Below are 23,151 nucleotides of genomic sequence, written 5' to 3'. Positions count from 1 at the left end.
CAAATCCTTACAGGCGATCCACAGATGTTCAATGTTTTGGCTCCCCATAAACTGAATCTCCGCCTGTGACTGGGGAACAGCCATCGCGCCACCAATGGCCCCGCAGTGTGTATGTCCACTGTCCCAGGTGTACACGGCAGAAGTGAAATGATAGCAGTTACCATTCCAAGTCATCCAAGAGGCTGGGCAGTCGTCGGTATTCGAGCCACAGGACTGTGAGACAACGATTACTGGACCCACAAGGAGGAAAACCGCCAAACCTTGGATGATCAACATCTTGGAGATGACGAGGGTGACAAACTTGATCGATTCAGGCAGAAAATCTTCTGGAGGAGAGAGTCGAGTGACTAGTAAGAGAGGGCATACAAACTCGCACCATCAGTGGAAAGCGAGCAGCATCTGAAATGCAGTGACTGAGAATGTTTTTGAAAACTCGGCGGTCGCGTGGTAAAGACGTCTGCACTAGTACATGTATAAGCAGGAGATTGTAGGTTCGAGCCCGTCTATGTAAGTTTGTGCAGTGTTATGACTTTTTTTTACTCGCAATCCCTCAGACGACACTGAGTACATACAATGATTATAAAATACGTCGGCGAAGGGTACAAGCCCACTATAAAAGACTCAGATCGTGTTTTAAAAATTCTGCTATGCTCAGGATCTTCCACAGTATTGCGAGTGACGGTTTACCTGTTTAGAATTGTCTCACAAAATCAAAAGACAAAGTGTTTCCAGTCTCAAAGATAGCGATTTATGCGGTGGTCTTCAGCAAGCTTGCTTTCTTGCAGGAGTGTTTAAACCATGAAGATACGGCACACTCTGACAACATTCTGCATGTCCTTCGATCCTTTCAGTATGCCAAAATCATTGCATCCGGTATAACTGTGCCAATCCCATTGCATCTTCTCTCTCCGTCTACACGAAATTGATTTCCCCCAGTTGCCACTGACAACATCATTGGCAAGTGTTTCAAAACCCTTAAGAAGCACTACGCAATCGTTTCCACTCGGGCACACGTGACGTAACTATGCCAATCACAATTACAATATGCCTCTCTTCATCTACACAAAATTGATTTTTTTTTCTCACCAACTTGGCCGGGAAGGTGAAGTGGAGCCCATGCAGTGCGAGGTCTTTGTGAGATTGCTTCAACCATTGTCTGAATTTCTTTAACACTCGCCCTTGTACCGGTACCTCGTTTCATTACTGCCTGAATATTTAGAACACGGCTTTATGCAATAAGTGCTGAGGCGTGTGCCTTATTACCTTCCTTTGTGCAAATGCATGCACCTTGATGATAGCGCTGGAGTAATAACTTAAAGGTACAGTCCATCATTTGTAATTTGTGCATTTTGTTCGTTTGAAGCAACAGAAGTGCTCAAAATCTATAAAAGTGTGCTGAACAACTAACCTGATGAAGTTTCAGATCAGCTTCAAATTTCGAGAAAAACAGCATTCTAGGATCTCGATTTCAAATCAAAAGTTGCTGAATCATGTTTTGAAGTGGGCCTGAATTCAGCGTCCGAGACACGTTGTCACTGAGCCAACTGCAGCTACGCGATCCTTCAAATAATAGCAAACACGTGCCCGTACTGTGCATCGTGCCAACGCTTGCGCGTGCTTCGCCGAATAAGAAAACGAACTACGCACGGAAATTAGACGTACCGTAACTTTTGGGATAGCTGCAAATGATGGACTGTAGCTTTAACTCCAATTCTGATTTCAGACTGCAGTGTATATTTTTAGAGCATAAATTTCCACTTCATTAGACTTGAATTCGAATTTCATCAAAACTTGATTATTTTCGTTTTACTACTAGGCCATATTGGAGCTGTGTAAAAAAATCAACTTGTGGTTCACTCGTGTCTTTCAGTGTGGTTATAAATAAAAATCCAAGAGTCCAAGGGTCGCTGATTGCCTTACACTACAAACATGACAAATGAATCACCAAAGAAAAGAAAATTTATGACAGCGAAATACATGTATCCAAAATTCTATCAGGTTTCTGCCCGGAATGACATCACAGGTTTGCTCATGAATATGGAAATTCGTATTAGCATAAAAACCAAAAAGGCACCAAAAGACCCTTCAAAATTACTACGAGAAAACTGAAAATAAGGTTAAATGGGACACAAAGGTGCATTTTCAATGATTTTGATGGCATTAAAGGGAATATACATCATTTGCTTTTGCTGTAATTTTCAGAAATGGATGGAATTGGGGGGTTGGAAATATAAAGCAAATATAGTTACACTGACTTTTTGGAGGTTTTGGGTTCGAAAATGCTATAAAAACCAAGAAAAATGATCATTTTCCTGTAGTCTGGTTCCCTGACTCCATATAAGAAGAAACAGAGCAGTTTACATACATTGGGGAATTGTAAGGTCAGGGAACCAGTCAAGCTGGCTCGTACCCGTTCATAGGTTTGTAATCGATTGCAAACAAGTGCAATGGTCAATTGGGTCCAGTATTTGAAAAAAAAAGCCAGTTGTTTCCAACGCTGATCGGCCGATCAGCGTTGGAAATTGATACAAAAATACCACTTTTCTTGAAAATGACAGTATACCAGGTGCCATAATTTTACAGGATGCTTTATACTGTCATTTACCAACATCCTATTAAGGTATTTCGCAAAAACTTGGTAGTTTTATTTTTCGATGTTTGCAAATGTTGTATATTCCCTTTAAATAATATTTATAATAATAATAATAATAATAATAAAATTGCATTTATTATGCGCATATACCATAAAATGTTCAAATGCGCATTACAAAATTTGAACAGTACCGGTAGCTAAAATATTAAAAATACGAATTTGAATTAAACATTAGTCTTAAATGTAAAAAACACTAGATATTTTAGAAAACACTGTCAAAACAATGAAACTTAAAATTACAAAAACAAGACCTACATTTAAAATAGATAATAGTAAAACCAGGCCTTCATTTTTAAGGAGCGCGATCGCGCTCCTTCGCGCTCCTTAACACGGTTTCTGGCGCGCGAATAATAGCGCTCCTGGGTAAATTTGTAAGCTTATTAATTGTCGACTCCAGTTTTTGTCTACATAAAAGCCAACAGTAAAATCTTGTCAATCCAAATTTTATATACTTGATTTCTTAACTTGTTATGTCATCCCGATGTTTGAACGATTTTGTTGCAAAAAAAATCAACAAATACATGGATACATCAGCCATTTTCTTTTCATCAACGACATGTAGCACGTCATTCAGACGTGCACCACCGTTAAGTGAATAAAATGAAATAATAATTTCGGTTGAGATCAGTTTATATATTAGTTTATAAATATTTATAATGTAAAACTAAATAAATAAACCTCCGATGAAGTGAAAACACAAAACAATTATGAAATTGATGGGCTGAGCAATTAAAACCACCTACTTTGTAATACCAACACCCCTATTTTCGATAAAATGGACGTGCTTCCAAATGGGCGACCCAAGCACACGTGTTGAGTGTGGTGTGTGGGCCGGGCGACGGTTAAGTTCCCGTACGTAAGTCGCCACGCATAACGCGTACGGTACATAATGTAATGTACTTGTGTTGTGCACGATCTAATACTGTGCAGCCAGACAACAGTGGGTAGGCCTATGTGAAATTACACCGTTTTTCTGGAAGTTGTGATATTCCAAAGGGAGCCAGAGTTATTGAGCGGCATTTTGAATGATCTCCAGTACATCTACAAGAAACCTAACGTTCATTTTTGACAAGTTTGGGTTGGAAATACCTTACGAAAGGTTGAGCTCATTGGTCCCACAATGATAGAGTGCAGAGCGATTTTCCGTGTGTCGACTACCGGGCTATGCCCGCAAGCGCGGCCGGTCAACAGGCCACCCGTGCACGGTGACGTTGTTTGTGCGTAGTACCATTCGACATTTTGTAATGGCGTTACTTGTACATTTCTGTGACCTTACTTTCGATCCTTTTATTTTTTGTGCCCAAAACCAAATATTCATATAATTATTTTCCTTTTCTATTTTACTAATTTTGAGGATTTATGTGACAAAAAAAGTATTTCTTTGACAGATGTATGACCGGACTTAAATTAATTGGATTTTTTTGGGGGGGGGGGGGAGGGGGCTCTGGGCTCTATTCATCAATTTGGATATATATTTAGAACCCCTCAAAAACACTGTTACACCACATGATACATATGCAAATTTAAACAAAAACAGGTTTTTAGTAAAGTTAGTAAACCAAAACAATTAAACTATTTGATAAAACAAAATCAATACATAAAAACTGAAATAAACAGTAAATAAAACAAAATAAAAATAAAATAAAGTGAGTATAATAAAAACGAAGTAAAATAGAACAAAATAGAAACACTAAAGAACCACAAGTCAACTCCAATTTGTTTTTCATTTTTATTTCCACAGGATGATTCACAAACAAGTAAAACTTAAACCTATTAAATTGACATGAATTAAGCACTCAATTTGTAGTGAACAGTTGCATCTGTTTCTCAGTTCTGATGCAAGTGTGTGTGCATGATATGAAAGGCACCAGGAAATGATTTGGATTCATTTTTTACTTTGAGCACAAAACATGCAAATCGAGCTCCTCGGACTTCCCAGGAGAGCAATTTTGGGTGCTCAAATTGAGCTCCTCGGATTTCCCAGGAGAGCGATTAACTGAGCTCCACGAATTTCTAAAAATGAAGGCCTGAAAACCTAATACATGAATGCCTTTGTAAAAAGAAAAGTCTTAAGCTTAGTCTTAAAAACTGTTCGAGACTGAACAGACTGAATTTCAGGCGGTAGCTGGTTCCATAAGCTGGGAGCGGCTTGTGCAAATGCACGATCCCCCATAGTCTTTTGCATTCTCCCAGATGGACAATCTAAAAGCAACCGCCCATTGGATCGCAGGGAATAGTTGGAATGGACCTTAACTTTCAACATATGTATAATGTATCTGGGAGCAAGATCATGAAGAGCCTTGAAGGTCAACAGAAGGATTTTAAAGTGTATGCGAGATTGTATAGGCAACCAATGTAACTGATAAAGTAGAGGAGTTACATGGTTCCACGATGGTTTGCCACAAATAAGCCTTGCTGCAGCATTCTGAACTCGTTGAAGCTTAACTAATTGTGAATTTGGTAAGCCATAATATAGGCCGTTGCAATAATCAAGGCGACTGGTTATGACAGCATGCACTAAAGTAATCAATGCATCTCTTGACAAGTATTTCTTGATTCTTCTGATATTGTGAATGTGATAAAAAGTAGTGGAGCATATGGTAGTAATCTGCTTATAAATGCATACTCAATTTTGAGTCGAACCAGCAACCTAAGTTACGAACTTGTAATGAAGGTGATATAGTACAGTCTCCCACATTGATACCAGATATAGTCAGTTTAGATAATTGCTGCTGACTACCAATAATGATAAATTCAGTTTTGGCATCGTTTATCATAAGTTTATCTTGTAGCATCCATAGACGTATATCCCTTACACAGTTTTCCATGGCAGTCACCGCTTGCTCTTGGTTGTCTGAACTACAAGGTTAAAATGACAAGTATAATTGGGTGTCGTCGGCATAGCAGTGAGTGTTAGGCACAAGTTCCCCCTCAGGTTGCACATGGAGAGTGGGGGAGACCACTGGGATTGTCATTCGAACGCATTACCATTGGTGCTTGATTCTCATGCTATGGGGTTATGTACATGTACATTCAGAATAGAATGAGTGCTGTATGTACAAACCAGGTGTGTCATAGAGCTATACTAAATTACTAGAGCACTAATTCCTCATTCTTGCGCATGGAGACACATTGAAGCTGTCCTGCGCGCAGACATTTTGAATTCATGTGCGTGTTTGTAGAACATAATGAAATTACATGGATTGAATTTTGAAAGTGTACTCTAAATGCAACGCGCTAGTAGAACGTACACAAATTAAGCGCGTCATGACGGTTTAAACAAAAACGTCACGGTTAATCATCTGCGGCTGCAGATACGTGCATGCGTTGCAGTCTTTGCGTAGAGCAAAATGAAACGCTCATTTGCTGATCGTGCATTTCGGTTTTGGGCGTATCGGCTTCGATAACGCACCTGTATAGAATACAAACGCAGATATGCAAATAGCCGTACAAAAGCCGTATAAAATTTCAAGTTTTCCGTAGGTTTGTGCACAAACATGGATGCGCCCAGCAGGCATCACTTTGTACATGAGTCAGTGCTCTGTAATTTAGCTCTTTGGTGTGCGTACAATACGTACATGTACACCCGAGGACTGACAGACTAAGGGAGAACAACAGATTCTTTGTTGACCTTGATCGTTTATCTTTTGTTGAAAACGGCCCTCGATCATGCGTTTGTGCTAAATCTATGGGAGAGTTGTTATATTACAGGGACAAAGGAAAAGACAATGGCTTGTCCTCCGGAGTTATGTTAAACACGACTGTGCATGTGGTGTGTCCCCCCAATAGAGCTTTCTAAAGTGGTGAAAAAAAGTACAATTGACTATTCGTGCACACAGTCCATATTAAAAATTTGTGCATCTTATTTATGTGTTTTGCATTGTTATTAAACTTATTTGTTTTTGTTTTGTTTTGTTTTTCTTCAGATCAGCAACCAAGACATCGGGATCGTCCTGTTTGATCAGCGTCTTGAGATCCGCATCCAAGGCGCGGAGGAAGAGGGACCGCTGTTTACAGCCGACCAGACAGCCTCGCTCAGCCAAGATGAAGTCAGTCAGCTTGCTTGGAACAGCATTGATGCTGCCTACGGTAGGTTTGGCTCGATTGGATACTGTGTTGCATTACTCTAAGCTCTTTTGGCTGTCCCAGAGGGGCCAGCCTATAGACCTCTTTGTATTAGGGGTGTGCATCAGTTAGGCCAAAAAAAAAAGTCTCCGGTTTCTGGTATGGAGCTTGCCCAAAAAGTGGTGCGACGACGCGTTTTTTAATTTTTTACCTGATTTTCTTGCTTTAAATGGCGGCTGATGACTGCAAATGGTGCCTGACTAAACTTTGTGCAAATATATGGGAGTCCAGAGAGGCCACATAAAGCTTATTCTCGACCATAACCCAATCTAAAAACACGTTAAAATTGTGCAGCAGCAGGATTCCAGTCAAACCAGTGAGTTTTGCGGTTTTCAGACATCATCTTTCATTGAAAAAAAACCTTTTTCATTTTGCCGACGCGCATGGCTACGACGACGCGCGCGCATACCAGAAACCGGAGACTTTTTTTTTTTTGCCTTAGAGGGCCCTCTTTCTCATCAGTTTATTCAGATTTTAAAACCCCTTGGGTTAAGGGTATCTGAATCAAGTCAAAACTTGTCGTTTACTTACTTCCTCTAGTTTAATTGCTTAAAGCAAAGAACTCATGGCAAGTGGCAAATTTTGAGGATTTTTTTGGGGGGAGGGGGTGCACTGGTATTTATGGCACTTTCCCCCCAGGGCCCCCGTTCCCCCCAGGGCCCCCTCCCCCAACGCCACTGTTGACTGTCTGTCACTCGTCAATTAGGCTGGTTACCTATCTCACTGACTGACTGTTCACTTTTAAATTAAACTGATTACGTATTTCCATCACGTTACCACTACAGCTTTAATTCTATGAATTGTTTAGCCTTCGCGTACCCATTCACGGTTTTGCCGAATTACAAAACGGCTACTAATGGAAATTTCCAAATATGCGTCTCTTGACTCGTCATTGGAAAGACCTTCTTTTATTGTTTTCTTCAAAATGACAGTATCGGTATGCCAGAAGGAATAATTTCACAGGGAGTTTAAAGCCATTACTAGTTTCTTTAAACCAAGTAAGCTTTTTAACAATAATTTGGACTTATTGGATAGCTACAAATGTTCTACTTTACCTTTAACCAAGGCATAATATATGCCTCAAAAGCTTGATAGATTATTCATTTATACCTTGAAAGGACTTGGATTTCGCACCTTTCTCTGAAGTGTTTTGGAGTCTCTTCATTGACTCTTTGTGATATTTACCCCCTTGTTCTACTTCTGTTTAGACCCTCCTAAGACGCCGATCTGTGCGGCTGATGTGTCACTATCAAGTGGGGAAATCTTCCCTCCAGATGCTGTTGACGCTGAGAGTATCGTTGGTAAACTCCATCTGCCCATCACGCGCAATGACACCACAGACTTTGCGAGGTTGGTGATTGGTCAATCCTCAAGCACTTTCCATTATGCATGTGGACAAAAACATGAATGCCTCTCAAATGCCCTACTGCCAATGGTGGTGCTATGCCCCCCAGTTCTCCCCCCCCCCAACCAAGAAAATCAAACACAAGAGATTAAAGGTATAGTCCATCATTTGAAACTTGTGCATTTTGTTCGTTTGACGCAACAAAAGAGCTCAAAATCTAAAGAAGGGTGCTGCACAATTAACCTAATTAAGTTTCAGCTCAGTTTCACTCAGCTGTATATTTCGAGAAAAAAAACATTCTAGGATCTCGATTTCAAATCAAAGGTTGCTGAATCATGTTTTGAATTGGGCTTGAATTCAGCGTCTGAGACACATTCTAAGTGAGTTGATTGCAGCTACGTGATGTGGCGCATCGATCCAACGAATTATAGCAACCACGCCGAATAAAAAAAACGAACTACTAAGGCCCCCCCCAAAAAAGTCTCCGGTTTCTGGTATGGAGCTTGCCCAAAAAGTGGTGCGGCGACGCGGCTTTTTTTTTTTTTTACCTGTTTTTTTTTTTGCTTCAAATGTCGGCTGATGACTGCAAATGGTGCCCGACTAAACTTAGTGCAAATATATGGGAGTCCAGAGAGGCAACATAAAGCTTATTCTCGATCATAACCCCATCTAAAACCACGTTAAAATTGTGCAGCAGCAGAATTCCAGTCAAACCAATGAGTTTGGCGGTTTTGAGACATCATCTTTTATTGAAAAAAAACCTTTTTCATTTTGCCGACGCGCATGGCTACGGCGACGCGCGCGCATACCAGAAACCGGAGACTTTTTTTTTTTGGCCTAACGGAAATGTCCAACGGTGCTTCTTAAGACGCACCGTTGGAAAGGCCTTCTTTCGTTGATTTCTTCAAAATGACAGCTTGCCAGAAAGAATAATTTCGCAGGAAGTTTAGTCCCCTAGCTATCTTTCAACCAAGTATGTTTTTCAACAATAATTACGCCAGTTACTTTTTGGATAGCTGCAAATGATGGACTCTGGCTTTAAATGAAAAAAATTAAGGTTAAAGAAAAAAGCCAAAGGAAAGACTCGAATTCAATATTTTACTGTGCATTGAATGTATATTTAAAATTGGAAACTATCGGAAATGGCCCTAAAATGCGGCTATATGTACAGCCCCCCCCCCCCAAAATTACATGTAGGTGTTTTTGCTGCGGGATAGCAGCTCAACAAATGATCATGTCTCTCCATTGGGTAGTTAGTTAGTTAGTTAGTAACAAACATTGACATTGTCTGTTGCACCCACAGTACATATTTTGAACGATTTCAACCAAACTTTGTCAAAAGTATCAGTAGCCCAGCCCCAACATGTCACATGACCAATCTGGGGTCAAAGGTCATCATGGGGTCATTGAGGTCAAAAATCTGATTTTTTAAAACTCAAAATACTACTCCTTCCAAAAATTACATGGCACAATCACGTGACTTGTGCATGAACATGAATTCGTTGGCTCGCGGCTCCTGAGATAGGGTATTTCTGATCGAGCTTGTTTCATTATCATTTGGCAGTTTTCTTTTTGAATGTTGTAAATGGTGTACATTGCCTTTAAAGGGAAGATACAACATTTGCAAACATCTCAAAACGAAATGATCAAATTATCACAAAATACCTTACCGGATTGTTAGGGAATGACAGTCTAAAAGCATCCTGTAAAATTGTGGCTCCTGGTGTGCCAACATTTTCAAAAAAAATTGTATTTTTCCAACACTGGTCGGCCGACCAGCGTTGGAGAAAACTGGCTTTTTTCAAAAACTGCTTGCAAACTCTTTGCTGCAAAAACTGCAAAAACTATTTGCAAGTGATTACACACCTGTGAAGGGGTACAAGCCTGCTAGACTGATTCTCTGAACTTACAATTCCCCCAAAGTCTATAAATTCTCTGTTTCATCTTAAGTGGGGTCAGGGAACCAGACTACAAGAAAATGAATGATTTTCTTGGTTTTTCCAGCATCTACAAGCCCAAAACGTGAAACAAGTCATTTTAACAATATTTGGTATAACATACTAATCCTCCAAATCCATTTGTTTCTGAAAATTGAAGCAAAAGCAAATGTTGTACATTCCCTTTAAGTGACAGTGTGATCTTTTTTTGGATGTCGTCATCCGTTAGGTTGGTCCAGTACCCGGGATCGCTGATAGCTTTTGAGAATGAGGAGCGATCGGCTGCCTGGTGTGGGGTTGAAGACAGAAGCTGTGTTGATTGCACAGCTCACATGAAGGGCTTTGCCTTGAACAGCAGGTAAGTTGGAGCTTTTATGAAACCTCGGCCATCATGAAGTTGATGTCCCCGTGCATTTTTCAAGTTTCAGCCCCCAAAACAGATCTTGATTTCAAAGTCTAGCAATTCTAGCAATATAGAAGTTTTTCACTTTTGAAGTTTAGGTTTACATGTAGGTATGGAATAACTACTGTACATTATTTGAGGCCTAACAATAATATAGGAGATTAGTAGTGTTCCCTAACGTGGTGTTCTTTGACGTTTCCCTCGACTTTCCTCATGCAGTGTTGCCAAACTTCTTTGTTGACAAACTTAAAATTCATTCAGTTAAATACTGGTCGTTTTTACCTTAACAATGCTTGCTGTTGAACCTCTGTGAACAATTTCAGTGTCATGGAATTTGGTCCGAAATTCAAAAATGGTAGCGTCCGGAAACTGGCCACAAATCAGCTGAGTGTTCCCTGACGTGGCGCACTTGAGTAAATCTCAGAAAATCCCAAGTTAACATTTAAGAATTTCTGTAAAGTTGATAAATTCTGATAAACCATTATTATTTCTACTTACATACCCAACTAGAAGTTTGTCAAAATTTTTGTTCTCTTATTTTCGGGGGCATTTTCAAAGGGTTCACCGTGCACATCAAAATAAAATCGAAAAATCACGCCAAAATCAATTTTCTCTGCTTACCTTGTAACAGGTAGATAAACTCACGATTTATGAACAGGAATGTTAAGAGCTGGATGAAATTTCACGTTCTGTGAAATTTCAGTTAAAATTTTGCTCTAGCAGTGCGCTAGAGGCGAAAAATCAAAGTGCACCATGTTAGGGCACATCAGCAACCTTTTGTGAGTCAGGGGCGCAAAAACAACCCATATTTTTCAGACGGTTGAGAACGTACAAAATAGAAAAAATGTTTTTGGAGTAACATGACATTGAAAGTTCGGTAGAAGAAAAACAATTGAATATGTTGAAGAGCATGGGTAGAACGTCGGTAATATTTTTGTTTGTTTAAATAATTTGTTTGTGAAATTGTTTCGGTATCTGCAGATGTGCTGACCGCACTATGAGTGCACGCTTGATGGGATTTCTAAGAACACTGGGGAAACTCGTCAGCAATGAGTGGCCGGGAGGTATCGTGATTTCCTTGAATTTCAGTATTCATGATTTCATATTTGTATTCATAAATTGTAAAGATGGAAAGGACAGACAAATGAGTGACTGCAGATGAAGAAATTATTGTATAGTACATGTAATTTAAGCACTAAGCAAAATTCAGCTGAGAACAAAATCAAGTACATCACATCACATTATTGATGAGCAAAATGTTTTTGCTTACAAAATTTCTATGCTCAGTGACTGCATGAAAGTTGCCGTTGGTATCATTTGAATGGGTAGAGTCAAACTCACACAAAGCTGAGAGGGTTTTGCAGACCACGGATTCGTTTGGGCTTTGGTTTTTGCATCACCTCTGGAATGTCTTGAATATCAAGACCAAATTGAAACATTTAATCTGTAAAACCCCAAGTCTCATTTCATATATTTGAAGTTCTTTGTGCGTATGGACCTACATTGTGTATGATCCCTCCAAGTTAAGGGCCAAATATTTTCCCCAATCTAATATGGAGACAAAGCAGATGTTTTGAACTGTCTTTTGTATCAGTGAAGCTGAACTGAAATGTAAAGCTCCATGCTTGAAACTATTTTGATATCAATCTCATATCTCGTATCAAAACTGATTTCCGTTAACAGCTGTCAATTTTTTTCATCCCAGTTAAGTTACTGGTGTTAGAAGCCTGGGATGAGCCACACGACGGCAGTGCACACACTGATGGGGACCAGCCAGCTGGTTCCCTGCACTATGAGGGCCGTGCAGCAAAGCTGGCCTTGTCGGACGGAGATGTCTCTAAGCTCAATCGTCTCGCAGGAATGGCTACCTGTGCTGCTGCTGATTATGTGGAGAATAAAGGTCAGAAGTGTAACACTTACTCAATCAGTGTTGGCCACACCCTGCCACACCCGGCCACACCCTGACATGACCTGCTTTATTTTACTATACCAGAACACTGGTTCATCCTGCCACACCCACCAGCCACACCCTTCCATACCAGACTAGCAGTACGCGCCCACCACAGCTGGATTCGAACCCCTGACCTCTGATCACGAGTCACGAACCCCTACCAATAGCGACACTCCCCGACCTACTCCCCTCCCCAAGCCTAATATCAGTTGCATCTGTCTTGGTTTAGGTGATCACGTCTTCATAGCCGCTAAGAAACAAGCCGGTGTGACGGCTACCAGCATCACCTTTGCTCGTACCGAGCTCCTTGTGGTTGAACCACCGGCCGCAGAGGCTGCGGGTTACCAGCTACCATCGGAGTTTCAGGGAACGGAGGACCAACGACCACTCTTTGACAAGGATCATCAGGTAGACTCGTATTGTCTGTAAACCTGCTCGACAGAGGGCGCTGTTTGATCACATTGATCACGCAGCTTTGAGGAAACAGTGGGTCAACTATCTCTCTTGAAAGGGATCATTCGATAGATCCTCGTCTGTAAACCAAGGCGCTAATTTATCAAATTGATCAGGGCCCAATTTCATGGCCCTGATTCGGGGCAAGCTCTTGCGTAGTTACGTAAGAGACGCTCAGCACCAATACATTGCTCACAATGGGTGAGAATGGCACAAAGACACCAGACCATGCCGGAGCTGGGGGTTGCTAGCATAAGTCTTGCCCCAAATCATGTGATAAAGTAACAGTCTCTTTGGTCTGGAGAATTCAAAATTAAAACGTACCAAGCATTGGATTAAAGTCAGCGTCCCAGATTTTATTCAAATTTAACTCGCAAATGGCTTAATGAGGATACCCTGCGATGTATTATCAAAAGTGCGGCATATCTCATGACGTTTGAAGTTCCTAGTTACAAATCTGCAACACACCAATAGTTATTACCAGCAAATGGATATTTTTCTATTTCGTGGTCGTTTTCTTTAGATGGACGTGTTGCTGTCTGACAATTCCACTGTGAAGCAGTTTGCATCTGAGGATGGCCGATATTTTCGTCTGAGTCCCCATCTCCTCCTGTGCTATCAGGACCTGATCAACCAAGAGAGGAAATGGAGCCTGGCTAATTCTGGTTTGTCATTGTGCTGTATTCTCTTTTTTGATATTCACCTTTAGAATTTATTTCTTTAAAACAATATATTTACATTTGCCAGCTTAGCTAGCAAGCACTGTGTTTTTGCCATGATATTTTGTAACCTGAGAAACCTTGTGATGTTTTTTTCTCACTAGCATGTTTTAAGTCTTGATAGTAAAAGTAAAGTTGAGTCTGTCGTGAGCCAATGTGGCCCATCAGGCCAGCATTTATCTCCGGTTTCAGTAACGTGGAATGACTGAGAATATTTCTATTTCCCCTGGATGGGATGCTAGTCCATTGCAGGTTACTCCCCAGCTAATGCCGGTACCCATTTATACTCCTGGGTGGAGAGAGGCAAGTGGGGGTGAAGTGGCTTGCCCAAGGACACAAAATATGGCCAGCAGCTGGATTCCAACCCCTGACCCTTGGAACATGAGTCACGAACCCTAACCACTTGGCCACACTCCCCCACTCTTCATCCTGATGCTATACTGATTAGTGTGGCATAGTGGTTGGCGTTCGTGACTCATGATCAGAGTGTCAGGGGTTCGAATCCAGCTGCTGGACATAATGTGTGTCCATGGGCAAGCCACTTTACCTCCACTGGGCTCTCTCCACCCAGGAGTATAAATGGGTACTGGCATTAGCTGGGAAGTAACCTGCGATGGACTAGCATCCCATCCAGGGGGAATAGAAATATTCTCAGTCGTTTCATGCTAAGACAACCAGAGATAAATGCTGGATTGCTAGGCCATATTTCCTCGTGACAGATTTACTACTTACCACTATACAGCGCTGAAAACTATTCCTTTTTTCCCCTTTTGCTTCAGAAGTGAAGATCAATGTCATTCAAGGTTTTCTGACCAAGGAAGAACACGACAATATCAACTTCCTGGATCCCCGCTACGGCTCCCCCATTCTGGGTCAGGGCATGGAGTTGACCTACGACCCCGAATCTTCAAACGAGATGACCCACCACCCGGAGCGTTTGATGCGGCAGGCTCTGCTGGAATGCGGCCCTCGATTCATCAAAGCTGGCGTCAATATTGGAGTTGGTGAGTACGGCATTGGGTGTGTTGGAGTGCTTCCCTGAGTCAACTTCTGTTAAAGGCCAACTGGTTAAAGCTACATGAGCTTTGCCAATCGAATGCTCAAACGGCAATGATCTAGCCTTGGTCAATAGGTCTCTCTCAAATGACGTCATTTCCTACAGACCAGCCACGCGCATCGGCATTTTGAGTGTCAACTTGCAAAACGCGCATCGGCTGTGTCGTACTTCGAACACATTTTGAGCAACAAGCGTGTTTTTGGAACATTTTCAACACTGCGCAATACGTGCATGATTGTGTAAACTACGCAGTTGCAGTTCTCCTACAAAGATGGTCGTCTTTGAGAGAGACCTATCGATGGTCGGCCGCGACATAAACAGTAGCTGGCGCTATATATGTGATGCGATCAGACTAAATGAGTCGTTTGTCGGGAATTTTCATTTGAAGATCCAGGCCAAAATAGGACCACTTCATCACATCACTTCATCACATCACTTCATCACATTTCTTGGTGTTCCGACTTCCATAATTTTTGAACTAAAGATGGTACCAGCATGCGGTTTTCACAGCAGTAATGCTAAAACAGTGCTCTTTTCAAATCTGTAAAAATAAAATTGACCAGGGTCGACAAACGACTCATTTAGCCTGATCGCATCACATATGCACTCACACGTACTGTACGAATTATGAAGCGCAAACAGTGACCTTACGCGAGGCTTCAATATGCAAATCAGTTAGTGCTGGTCAATGCCTTGGAACAACCATTTTTATTTTGTCACTGGGTTTCCCGCGACGGCCTCGTATGCGAATAAAAATGAAATTATTTTTCAATACTTGGTCTTGGAGGCTCATATTTTACATGGATTCAGAAAGCTGGATAGTGTGGTTACATTCGCTAACAAGATTGGAGTCCCCAGACCGAAATCAATCCAGCGACAAAATGACGAAAATTTCCCGAAAAAGATTGTTCCAAGGCATTCGACCAGCACCAACTGATTTGCATAACTTGTAACCTCACTCTTCAAGAGTATTTGATTTTAAAACTTGGTTTTGTGTTTGTTTTATACCAGGTCTGTACGATAGCTCAGTCTTTGTTGACATGCGTAAGGATTTCCACGCCTGGGTTGAAGACGGTAATCTGCTCGGTCCCGGGGAGACGGAGGAGGATTTTAAGAACGAGCAGTTACGATGGCTAGTCAGGGCTGTCGGTAAGAGAAAAGGCTTTGTTCCCTTTTAAATTCAGTACAATTCAATTTAATGTTTTTTTCTTCATAAATGGGCAATTCCACACTAATGGGCCCAAAAGTGTGACATTTGAGAAGACCTTTAAGTTTTGATGATAAAACTACGATCTTGGTCTCTCAATTTTTGCTGTAAACATTGCAAGCTTCGAACAAATGTCCTCACCTGCAAATGATATAACTGGTTTTGCATTTTAGAAAGAATAGTGGATATTGTTTTAAAAAGTGTTCGAACGTGTCAAAGGACAGACGTTTTAGATAAGTAAGCATACAATTTAATGATCCCCCAATGTTGACTTATTTAAGAAGATGTACCTCGGAGGAATGCTATCGGTCAAAACCTAGAAAACCAAGAGTCAATGTGAAGAATTATTTGATATTTTATAATCAGGATTTATACGTACAAACAGACTGGACATTTGTCACAAAATGTCTGTCCCTGTTCGTACGTAACCCTAATCACATCATAAATTTGAAGCCAGTGTGAAAACTGTTATATTTTCGTTTGATAACAATGTAAAATGGGTCGATGTCACTGGAAGTGCCTGTTAGAAACTGAATTTGTCCTAAGCACCCTTTTCCTAGCAGTGTGTCTGTCCATGTTACATACGTATCACACAGAAAAGATGCCTGATTTTTTCCCAAATAAAAACATATCATCTTTTGTCTCATCTTGTCCTAGTCACTTTCAACTAAGCAAGGTGTAGGAAAAAACTAAAGAAAACACTAGCTCATCATTTACTCTTTATATACAACATCCATAAACTTATCTAATTGGCCCATTAGTGTGGAATTGCCCAAATGGAAATTATAGAACTGGCTTATGATACAATATGATAAAAGTATTGCACAGAAACTCAACCATCAATCCAAAATACCTAGTTATTTTCTACAAAGTTTATAGCGTAGCACTTTATGGTTGTCAGACTCTCTCGTAACCCAATGGTAATTTGAAGGAAGTTTGCCTTAAAGCTACAGTCCATCATTTGCAGCTATCCAAAAGTAACTGACGTAATTATTGTTGAAAAACATACTTGGATGACAGATAGTAAGGGGACTAAACTCCCTGTGAAATTATTCTTTCTGGCAAGCTGTCATTTTGAAGAAATCAACGAAAGAAGGCCTTTCCAATGGTGCGTCTTAAGACGCACCGTTGGAAATTTCCGTTAGTAGTTCGTTTTTTTTATTCGGCGAAGCTCGCGCAAGCATTGACACGACACACAGGCACGCGCGGTTGGTATAATTCGTCGGGTCAGTGTGCGGCATCGCGTAGCTGCAATCGGCTCAGTGAGAACGTGTCTCGGCCGCCCTATTCATGCCCAATTCAAAACATGATTCAGCAACTTTTGATTTGAATTCGAGATCCTAGAATGCTGTTTTTCTCGAAATATACAGCTGAAGCTGAGCTGAAACTTCATCAGGTAATTGTTCAGCACCCTTCTTTAGATTTTTTGAGCACGTTTGTTGCTTCAAACAAAGAAAATGCACAAATAACAAATGATGGACTAGACCTTTAATATTCTTGAAAAAAAGAAGCGAAACAAAACAATGCCTAGAGATGTAAAGATTATCCAGCAAATAAAAGGGACTATATACAAGGTGTCCCAAAAAAAGTTGTGCAAGCAGATATCCTTTAATTTCTCAAAAACTACTTAACATGAGTATTTCATCTTGATGGAGCATACATGTATCAATTATACTCTTGTGAATATTCAGTGAAAATGCCATGGAAATCCGTTCATGCAAACCAGAGATCTAACAGATTGTTAAAGGCTATGAGTTTTTCACCCATTCCAATGGGATTTACGCAGTTAGTGATATCAGTGCATCAGATTGTCATTGGTGTTTTCACTCTGATGCAAATTAAGTTAACTATGTAAATCCCATCCCATTGGAATGGGTGAAAAATACTATTGAAATGACTCTTGTGAATCAGTATTTGTGGCGTTTGGCTGTATGGGCTCCGTGCGCCAACGATAGAGGGCGCCCTTTTACCTAGCAACGATATTCCATGGGCGGGACATTTAGCTGGCTAACGCGCACCATCCCTTGTGTGTGACGCACGTGCACCAGGGGATTTGTACTAAGTACACACAGTGGTACGGCCGCGCGTCGCGGCAAAATTGCAGTCAGGCAAGATGGCGTCGGTCGGGCACCCCCATCTGTACTTTCTTTGCCGGTGAGGGGGTACTTGTGAACAGAGCGGATATCAGAAGTCGACTGGAAAATTTTGCCTTTTGCGAAAATCGAATTTTTGGCGAAATGTTAAGGCAACCTCCATTAACCCTAACTCCCTAGGCCTTTTTGCTAGGATGTAGCCTCAATCCTGCAAAGTCCTCCAATTGGCCCCATGGAAAAATAGCATATAGCCTCAATCCTGCAAATTCCTCCGTTATTTCTTGAATATGGTCCATGGAGAGGTGACCACTGCCTGAATCCTGCAAAATCCTCCGGCTATGACTGTCAATAGGCTGAGGCAGAGGCAGTGACATCCTGGAGCAGTACGGAGGTTGTCAAGTATAATCAAGGACTAAATTTATGCACGGCTGAGCATAAACAACACAAGGTCCGACCCAAGACCGCACTTTTGCCATGTAACCTCAATCCTGCAAATTCCTCCAATTTGCAAAAAGGATTTTGGAGGATTCAGGGCGGTTAGGGTTAACATTCCATTTGTTTTTGTTTTTTATTTCAGAGGGGCGCGTGGTAGACCCCATCGACCCTGTGCTTGCCTGCAGTGTCTCCTATCAGCCCAAGAAGCAGAGCATTGACTTTGATCACACCGCTGCGTCATCTGCAGGTCCGGCTGTAGTAGATGAGGAGAAATGCATCCCAAGAGAGAACACAGCATTCTGTAGCAAGACATCTTCTCATAGACAGGAACAGGTAATGTTCATGTAATGTGGTGTTTATATAGTGCTTTTACCAAAGCACTTCACAATTATTACGTCTGTTCATCAGGAATTGAGACCATTAATCTGAAGCAATCAGCGCAATCTAGTGTCTCTACCTTCACAAGTACCCATGTGTACTTCTGGGTAGAGAGAGGCAATTGTAGTAAAGTGTCTTGCCCAAGAACTCAAGCACCATTTTCCACGTAAGACTTAAAAGCCACGGTTTGAAAGACTTACATTGTATGTTCAGTGAGTTTGGGTTCGGTTCAGCAGTTTAGGCCAAAACAAAAAAGTCTCGGGTTTCTGGTATGGAGCTTGTCCCAAAAGTGGTGCGGCGACGCGTTTTTTTCCCCCCTACGTTTTTTCTCTTCAAATGTCAGCTGATGTTGCAGATGACGCTTCGATCCCCTTAAAACTCTCAAAAATAACCTTCAGAGTGGAGCTTGAGGTGACCTCCAGGCCATAAGGCTTGAGAATTCTGCACCCACTGACGATCTCGACCGACACGAACATTCTTCCGGAAATTTGGATAGTCGAGACAAAAATGAAAAAAAATGGTAATGTCAGACCATACAGCGACATCGACATCGTGCATGAGCAACCAGGCTGGTCATTAGTCTGCTCCCTTACATATTGCGCTAATTAAAAAGCGTTTACAGGTTCCAGATACACGACCATCGCTCCCTCAGTCTAGCTTTCAGACGCGCAATTACAAAATTACAACACCGTCTGCAAATGGTGCCTGATTAAATTTAGTGCAAAATATATGGAAGCCCAGAGAGGCCACACAAAGCTTTATGCTCATCGTAACCACATCTAAAAACACGCTAAAAGTGTGCAGCAGCAGGATTCCAGTCGAACCAGTGAGTTTGGCGGTTTTGAGACATCATCTTACATTGAAAAAATAACTTTTTAATTTGCCGACGCGCATGGCTACGGCGACACACCTGCAGACCAGAAACCGGAGACTTTCTTCCTAAAGTACAAAAAAAGTCTGATTCGTAAGGTTCTGATGCTGTTAGTGCCCAAATGAAATAACACTTTTGTTATTGAAGGTGGAACGTATCTGGATCGAAGTGTCAAGGAAACATTTGCTGCATGATTCAGGGGAGGTGAGGGCAGCTCTAGAGGGCTGTGTCGGTGCCTGCTCTACCTGTAAAGAAGGTGAGGTGAAAGGGGAGGGGTTAAAGGGAAATGGGTGGAGTTAAAGGGGAGAGGGGTGGGGCTAAAGTGGAGAAGGTGGATTCAAAGGGGAAGGGGCGGAGCATCCGTTGCATGACACTTGGGAGGTCAGGGCAGCTCTGGAGGGGTGTTTGGGTGCCTGGTCTATTTGTAAAGATGGTGATGTGCAAGGGGAGGGGTTAAAATGAAGTGGGTGGGGCTAAAGGGGAAAGGGGTGGAGTTAAAGCTGAGAGGAGTGATTCAAGGGGAAAGGGGGAGTATCTATTGCATAAAACGGAGGTCAGGCGAGCTCTGGAGGGGTGTGTTAATGCATGTTCTACTTGTTAAAAAGGGGAAGGGTTACAGGGAAATGGGTGGAGTTAAAGGGAAATGGGTGTGGTTAAAGTAGAGGGGTTTGTTTAAAGGAATCTTTCAAACCTTTGGTCAGTGTGTTAATCCTCTCTGTCGTTTATTGTAATTTGTCTCTTTTTGTCTTGACCAATCAGGAAGTTTCTACGAGAAGAAGGTAGAGCATTGTAACAACTTCCTTCACTGGGTGCCTTTTGGTTTCCTGGAATCTAAGGACCAGACCAACCTATACGTCCGTGCCAACACGGAGATGAAGATTGCTGCCTGCCGCTCACATTGCATTGATAAGACTCCACTTTTCTCACTGATGGGTGAGTCATGGGTACAGTCATCATCAAGTCTGTCACAAGTTAATCACAAGTCAATCACAAGTCTATCACAAGTCTATCACAAAAAATCACAACTATATCACAAGCCTATCACAAGTATATCACAACTATATCACAACTATATCACAAGCCTATCACAATTCTATCACAACTATGTCACAAGCCTATCACAAGTATATCACAAGTCAATCAAAAGTCTATCACAAGTCAATCACAAGTCAATCACAATTCTATCACAAGTCAATCACAAGTCAATCATAAGTCTATCACAAGTCTATCACAAGTCAATCACAAGTCAATCACAAGCCTATTACAACTATATCTTGGTACTTGGAACTTGGTTGGTTCTTCTCCTATAGGACTTCCACAAGGGAGTATAACTAGGAGGCCAGAAACACCGGGCAAACCCCTTCTCTTAGTGATAAGTGTTACTGGGTTCTTTTACGGGCATTGCATTACACAACACACGGGACCTCCGGCTGTATACAGCGCCCGCGCGATCTGACAAACTGACAAATTGCATTCGTTGGTACTTTGAATGCACACCTTACATTAGCTGGTTACCAGCGAAATTCCGTATTCGTCACTATGTCAAATTATGAATTTGTTATTATGACTGATTCGCCACATGCACAGGAGGGGCTCCGAATCTCAAAATCCAGACAAGAATTAAGAATTTTGGCATAAATACTTGAAAAAGCAACCTTTAAAAACCACGACGACGACAAAATCTCAAAATTGCCAAAATAGTTGATTCGCCGGTTTGTCAGTTATGCGACGATTTATACAGGTTCACCCAATAATGGAATGTAAGCACTATTTGAATCTGTGTCTTATGTGCAGTTCCTACTGTTGAGGTGCTGTATCGTCCGGACCCCAGTCGCAGCGTCAAGGAGCGTCTGTACTCTGAGGAGAACAACCCGTCGCCAGTCTACGAATTACTGCAGAAACTCTATGCCATCCACGCGTCTGGTGTCCTGACTGTGTGGGTCAAAGATGTGGCTGAGCTCAACATTCTGCAAGAACCTCTGAAGGTGAGTAGTTTGTATTCTTAGTCATAGCAGGATTTGTATCTGAATTGGTGTTTTGGGGCTAAGGCTTACATTTATACAATGCATTAGATATCCGTAGCCATAGACAGAAACTCCTGTTTCAGATGTAACCTAATGTTGATGTGGTAGTTCTCTACTGACCTTTCACCTTTGTGACCCCTGACCCAGGGAGTCAGAGTGGTGGGGTGGTATTTACCATCCGTTCACCTCTGTGACCCAGGTTCGAATCCAGCCTAATATGGATCAGGTTTTTTAGTCACTACCCTGAATTCATTTTCTTCACCCAGAATGTTTTGTCCAAACAGATGATTTGAGTAGACAATTTTCAATTGTGACGTTCTTGATAAGGCTAGTACAAAACTTCACATGGAAGCAAAATGGTTCGGGTCATTTGGCAAACATGACAATGAAACCAGGGGTAGTATTGGGCAATTCTGTAAAATTCAACTTCTCTGTGTACGTCCGACCACATGATGTACAAGGTCTTTAACCAGTTCACGCTGGATGACGTGTATACACGCAAAGGTTTTGCGGTATTCGGAATGGATGACGGATAAACATGCAGGGAGTGAGGCCGGATATATCTGTCAGTGACCCGTTTATATCTGTTAGTGACTGTTTGGAGCAACAACAAAAATGACACAGAATACTTGTTTCAACAACTGTCAACAGCTGTAGTAAACAATATCTTTATTAACAACCCCGGTTAGGCAAACAATATGATTTATAAAATCCAGTTTTTTTAAAAGACTGGCCTTCAAAAGGACTTTGTTGAATGTTTTCAACTTTTAAACTGAGATTTTAAACTGAGGTTTATGATTGAAGACAATTGTGGCGACGATTCTTGAAATCGCATTTTTCTTGAAATCGCATTTTTCGATGAAAGAGGCTTTAGGGTCATTGTGTTTAAATGGTGATATTATTTGAACGGATTGAGCAATTTCAGTAATTATTCATCTTTTAGATTATGAAATTGGCTTTCCAGTCATTATTATGTTGGGTGCTACATATTTTTTAAAATATAAAATATAATTTTTGGGGTTTGGGTTCCGCTTTTGTTGACTCACCCTGTATGAACTAATCATGTGGTTGGATTAGGAGTTAACCTTTTTTGTTTAACTCGCAGCACGATTTACCTCAGTGTGAACGGGAAAGGTTTAAACAAAATAAATGTTGTTTCAAACTTTTTTCTTTGTCATGAATTCCCTTTCCGTTCCAGGTGGCTATGCTGTACAACAAGAACATTACTCAGATCAAGTTCTACGCTGCTCCCTTGGACCAGCAGACCGTCGCGGGCAGGGTGGCGGAGTTAACTACGGAATGGACAGGCAGTGGGTGCACAGATTACACCAGGACCTTCCTGCCTCCGTACGGAAAGGTGGAGGATTTGCCCTCAGGTAGAGATAAACAATTTCGTGATTCTTAAAAAAAAATTAGGATTCAAATACAACACGGTTTTAGGGTTCGACTACATTTGAAATTCTGGCAACTTTTGGCATTGAAGCTGTTGTGACACTCAAG

General features: G+C 41.4%; 1 protein-coding gene across 1 annotated transcript in view; it reads left to right on the top strand.

Annotated features, from left to right (window-relative positions):
• The window catches only part of LOC119731158, a 39,343-nt gene that overhangs the window by 14,218 nt on the left and 1,974 nt on the right, over positions 1 to 23,151 (top strand). The window contains exons 5-18 of the mRNA XM_038204204.1: positions 6,580 to 6,742; positions 7,987 to 8,128; positions 10,290 to 10,418; positions 11,445 to 11,527; positions 12,169 to 12,363; positions 12,644 to 12,822; positions 13,391 to 13,532; positions 14,366 to 14,590; positions 15,655 to 15,792; positions 18,521 to 18,711; positions 19,775 to 19,883; positions 20,387 to 20,560; positions 21,422 to 21,612; positions 22,850 to 23,027. Of these exons, the coding sequence (XP_038060132.1) occupies positions 6,580 to 6,742; positions 7,987 to 8,128; positions 10,290 to 10,418; positions 11,445 to 11,527; positions 12,169 to 12,363; positions 12,644 to 12,822; positions 13,391 to 13,532; positions 14,366 to 14,590; positions 15,655 to 15,792; positions 18,521 to 18,711; positions 19,775 to 19,883; positions 20,387 to 20,560; positions 21,422 to 21,612; positions 22,850 to 23,027 (2,239 nt within the window). The remainder of the gene's footprint in view (positions 1 to 6,579; positions 6,743 to 7,986; positions 8,129 to 10,289; positions 10,419 to 11,444; positions 11,528 to 12,168; positions 12,364 to 12,643; positions 12,823 to 13,390; positions 13,533 to 14,365; positions 14,591 to 15,654; positions 15,793 to 18,520; positions 18,712 to 19,774; positions 19,884 to 20,386; positions 20,561 to 21,421; positions 21,613 to 22,849; positions 23,028 to 23,151) is intronic.

The sequence above is a fragment of the Patiria miniata genome, unplaced genomic scaffold (genome assembly GCF_015706575.1).
Source record: "Patiria miniata isolate m_02_andy unplaced genomic scaffold, ASM1570657v1 HiC_scaffold_23, whole genome shotgun sequence".
Taxonomy (NCBI): Eukaryota; Metazoa; Echinodermata; class Asteroidea; order Valvatida; family Asterinidae; genus Patiria; species Patiria miniata.
This window is presented reverse-complemented; position numbering and strand designations above follow the sequence as displayed.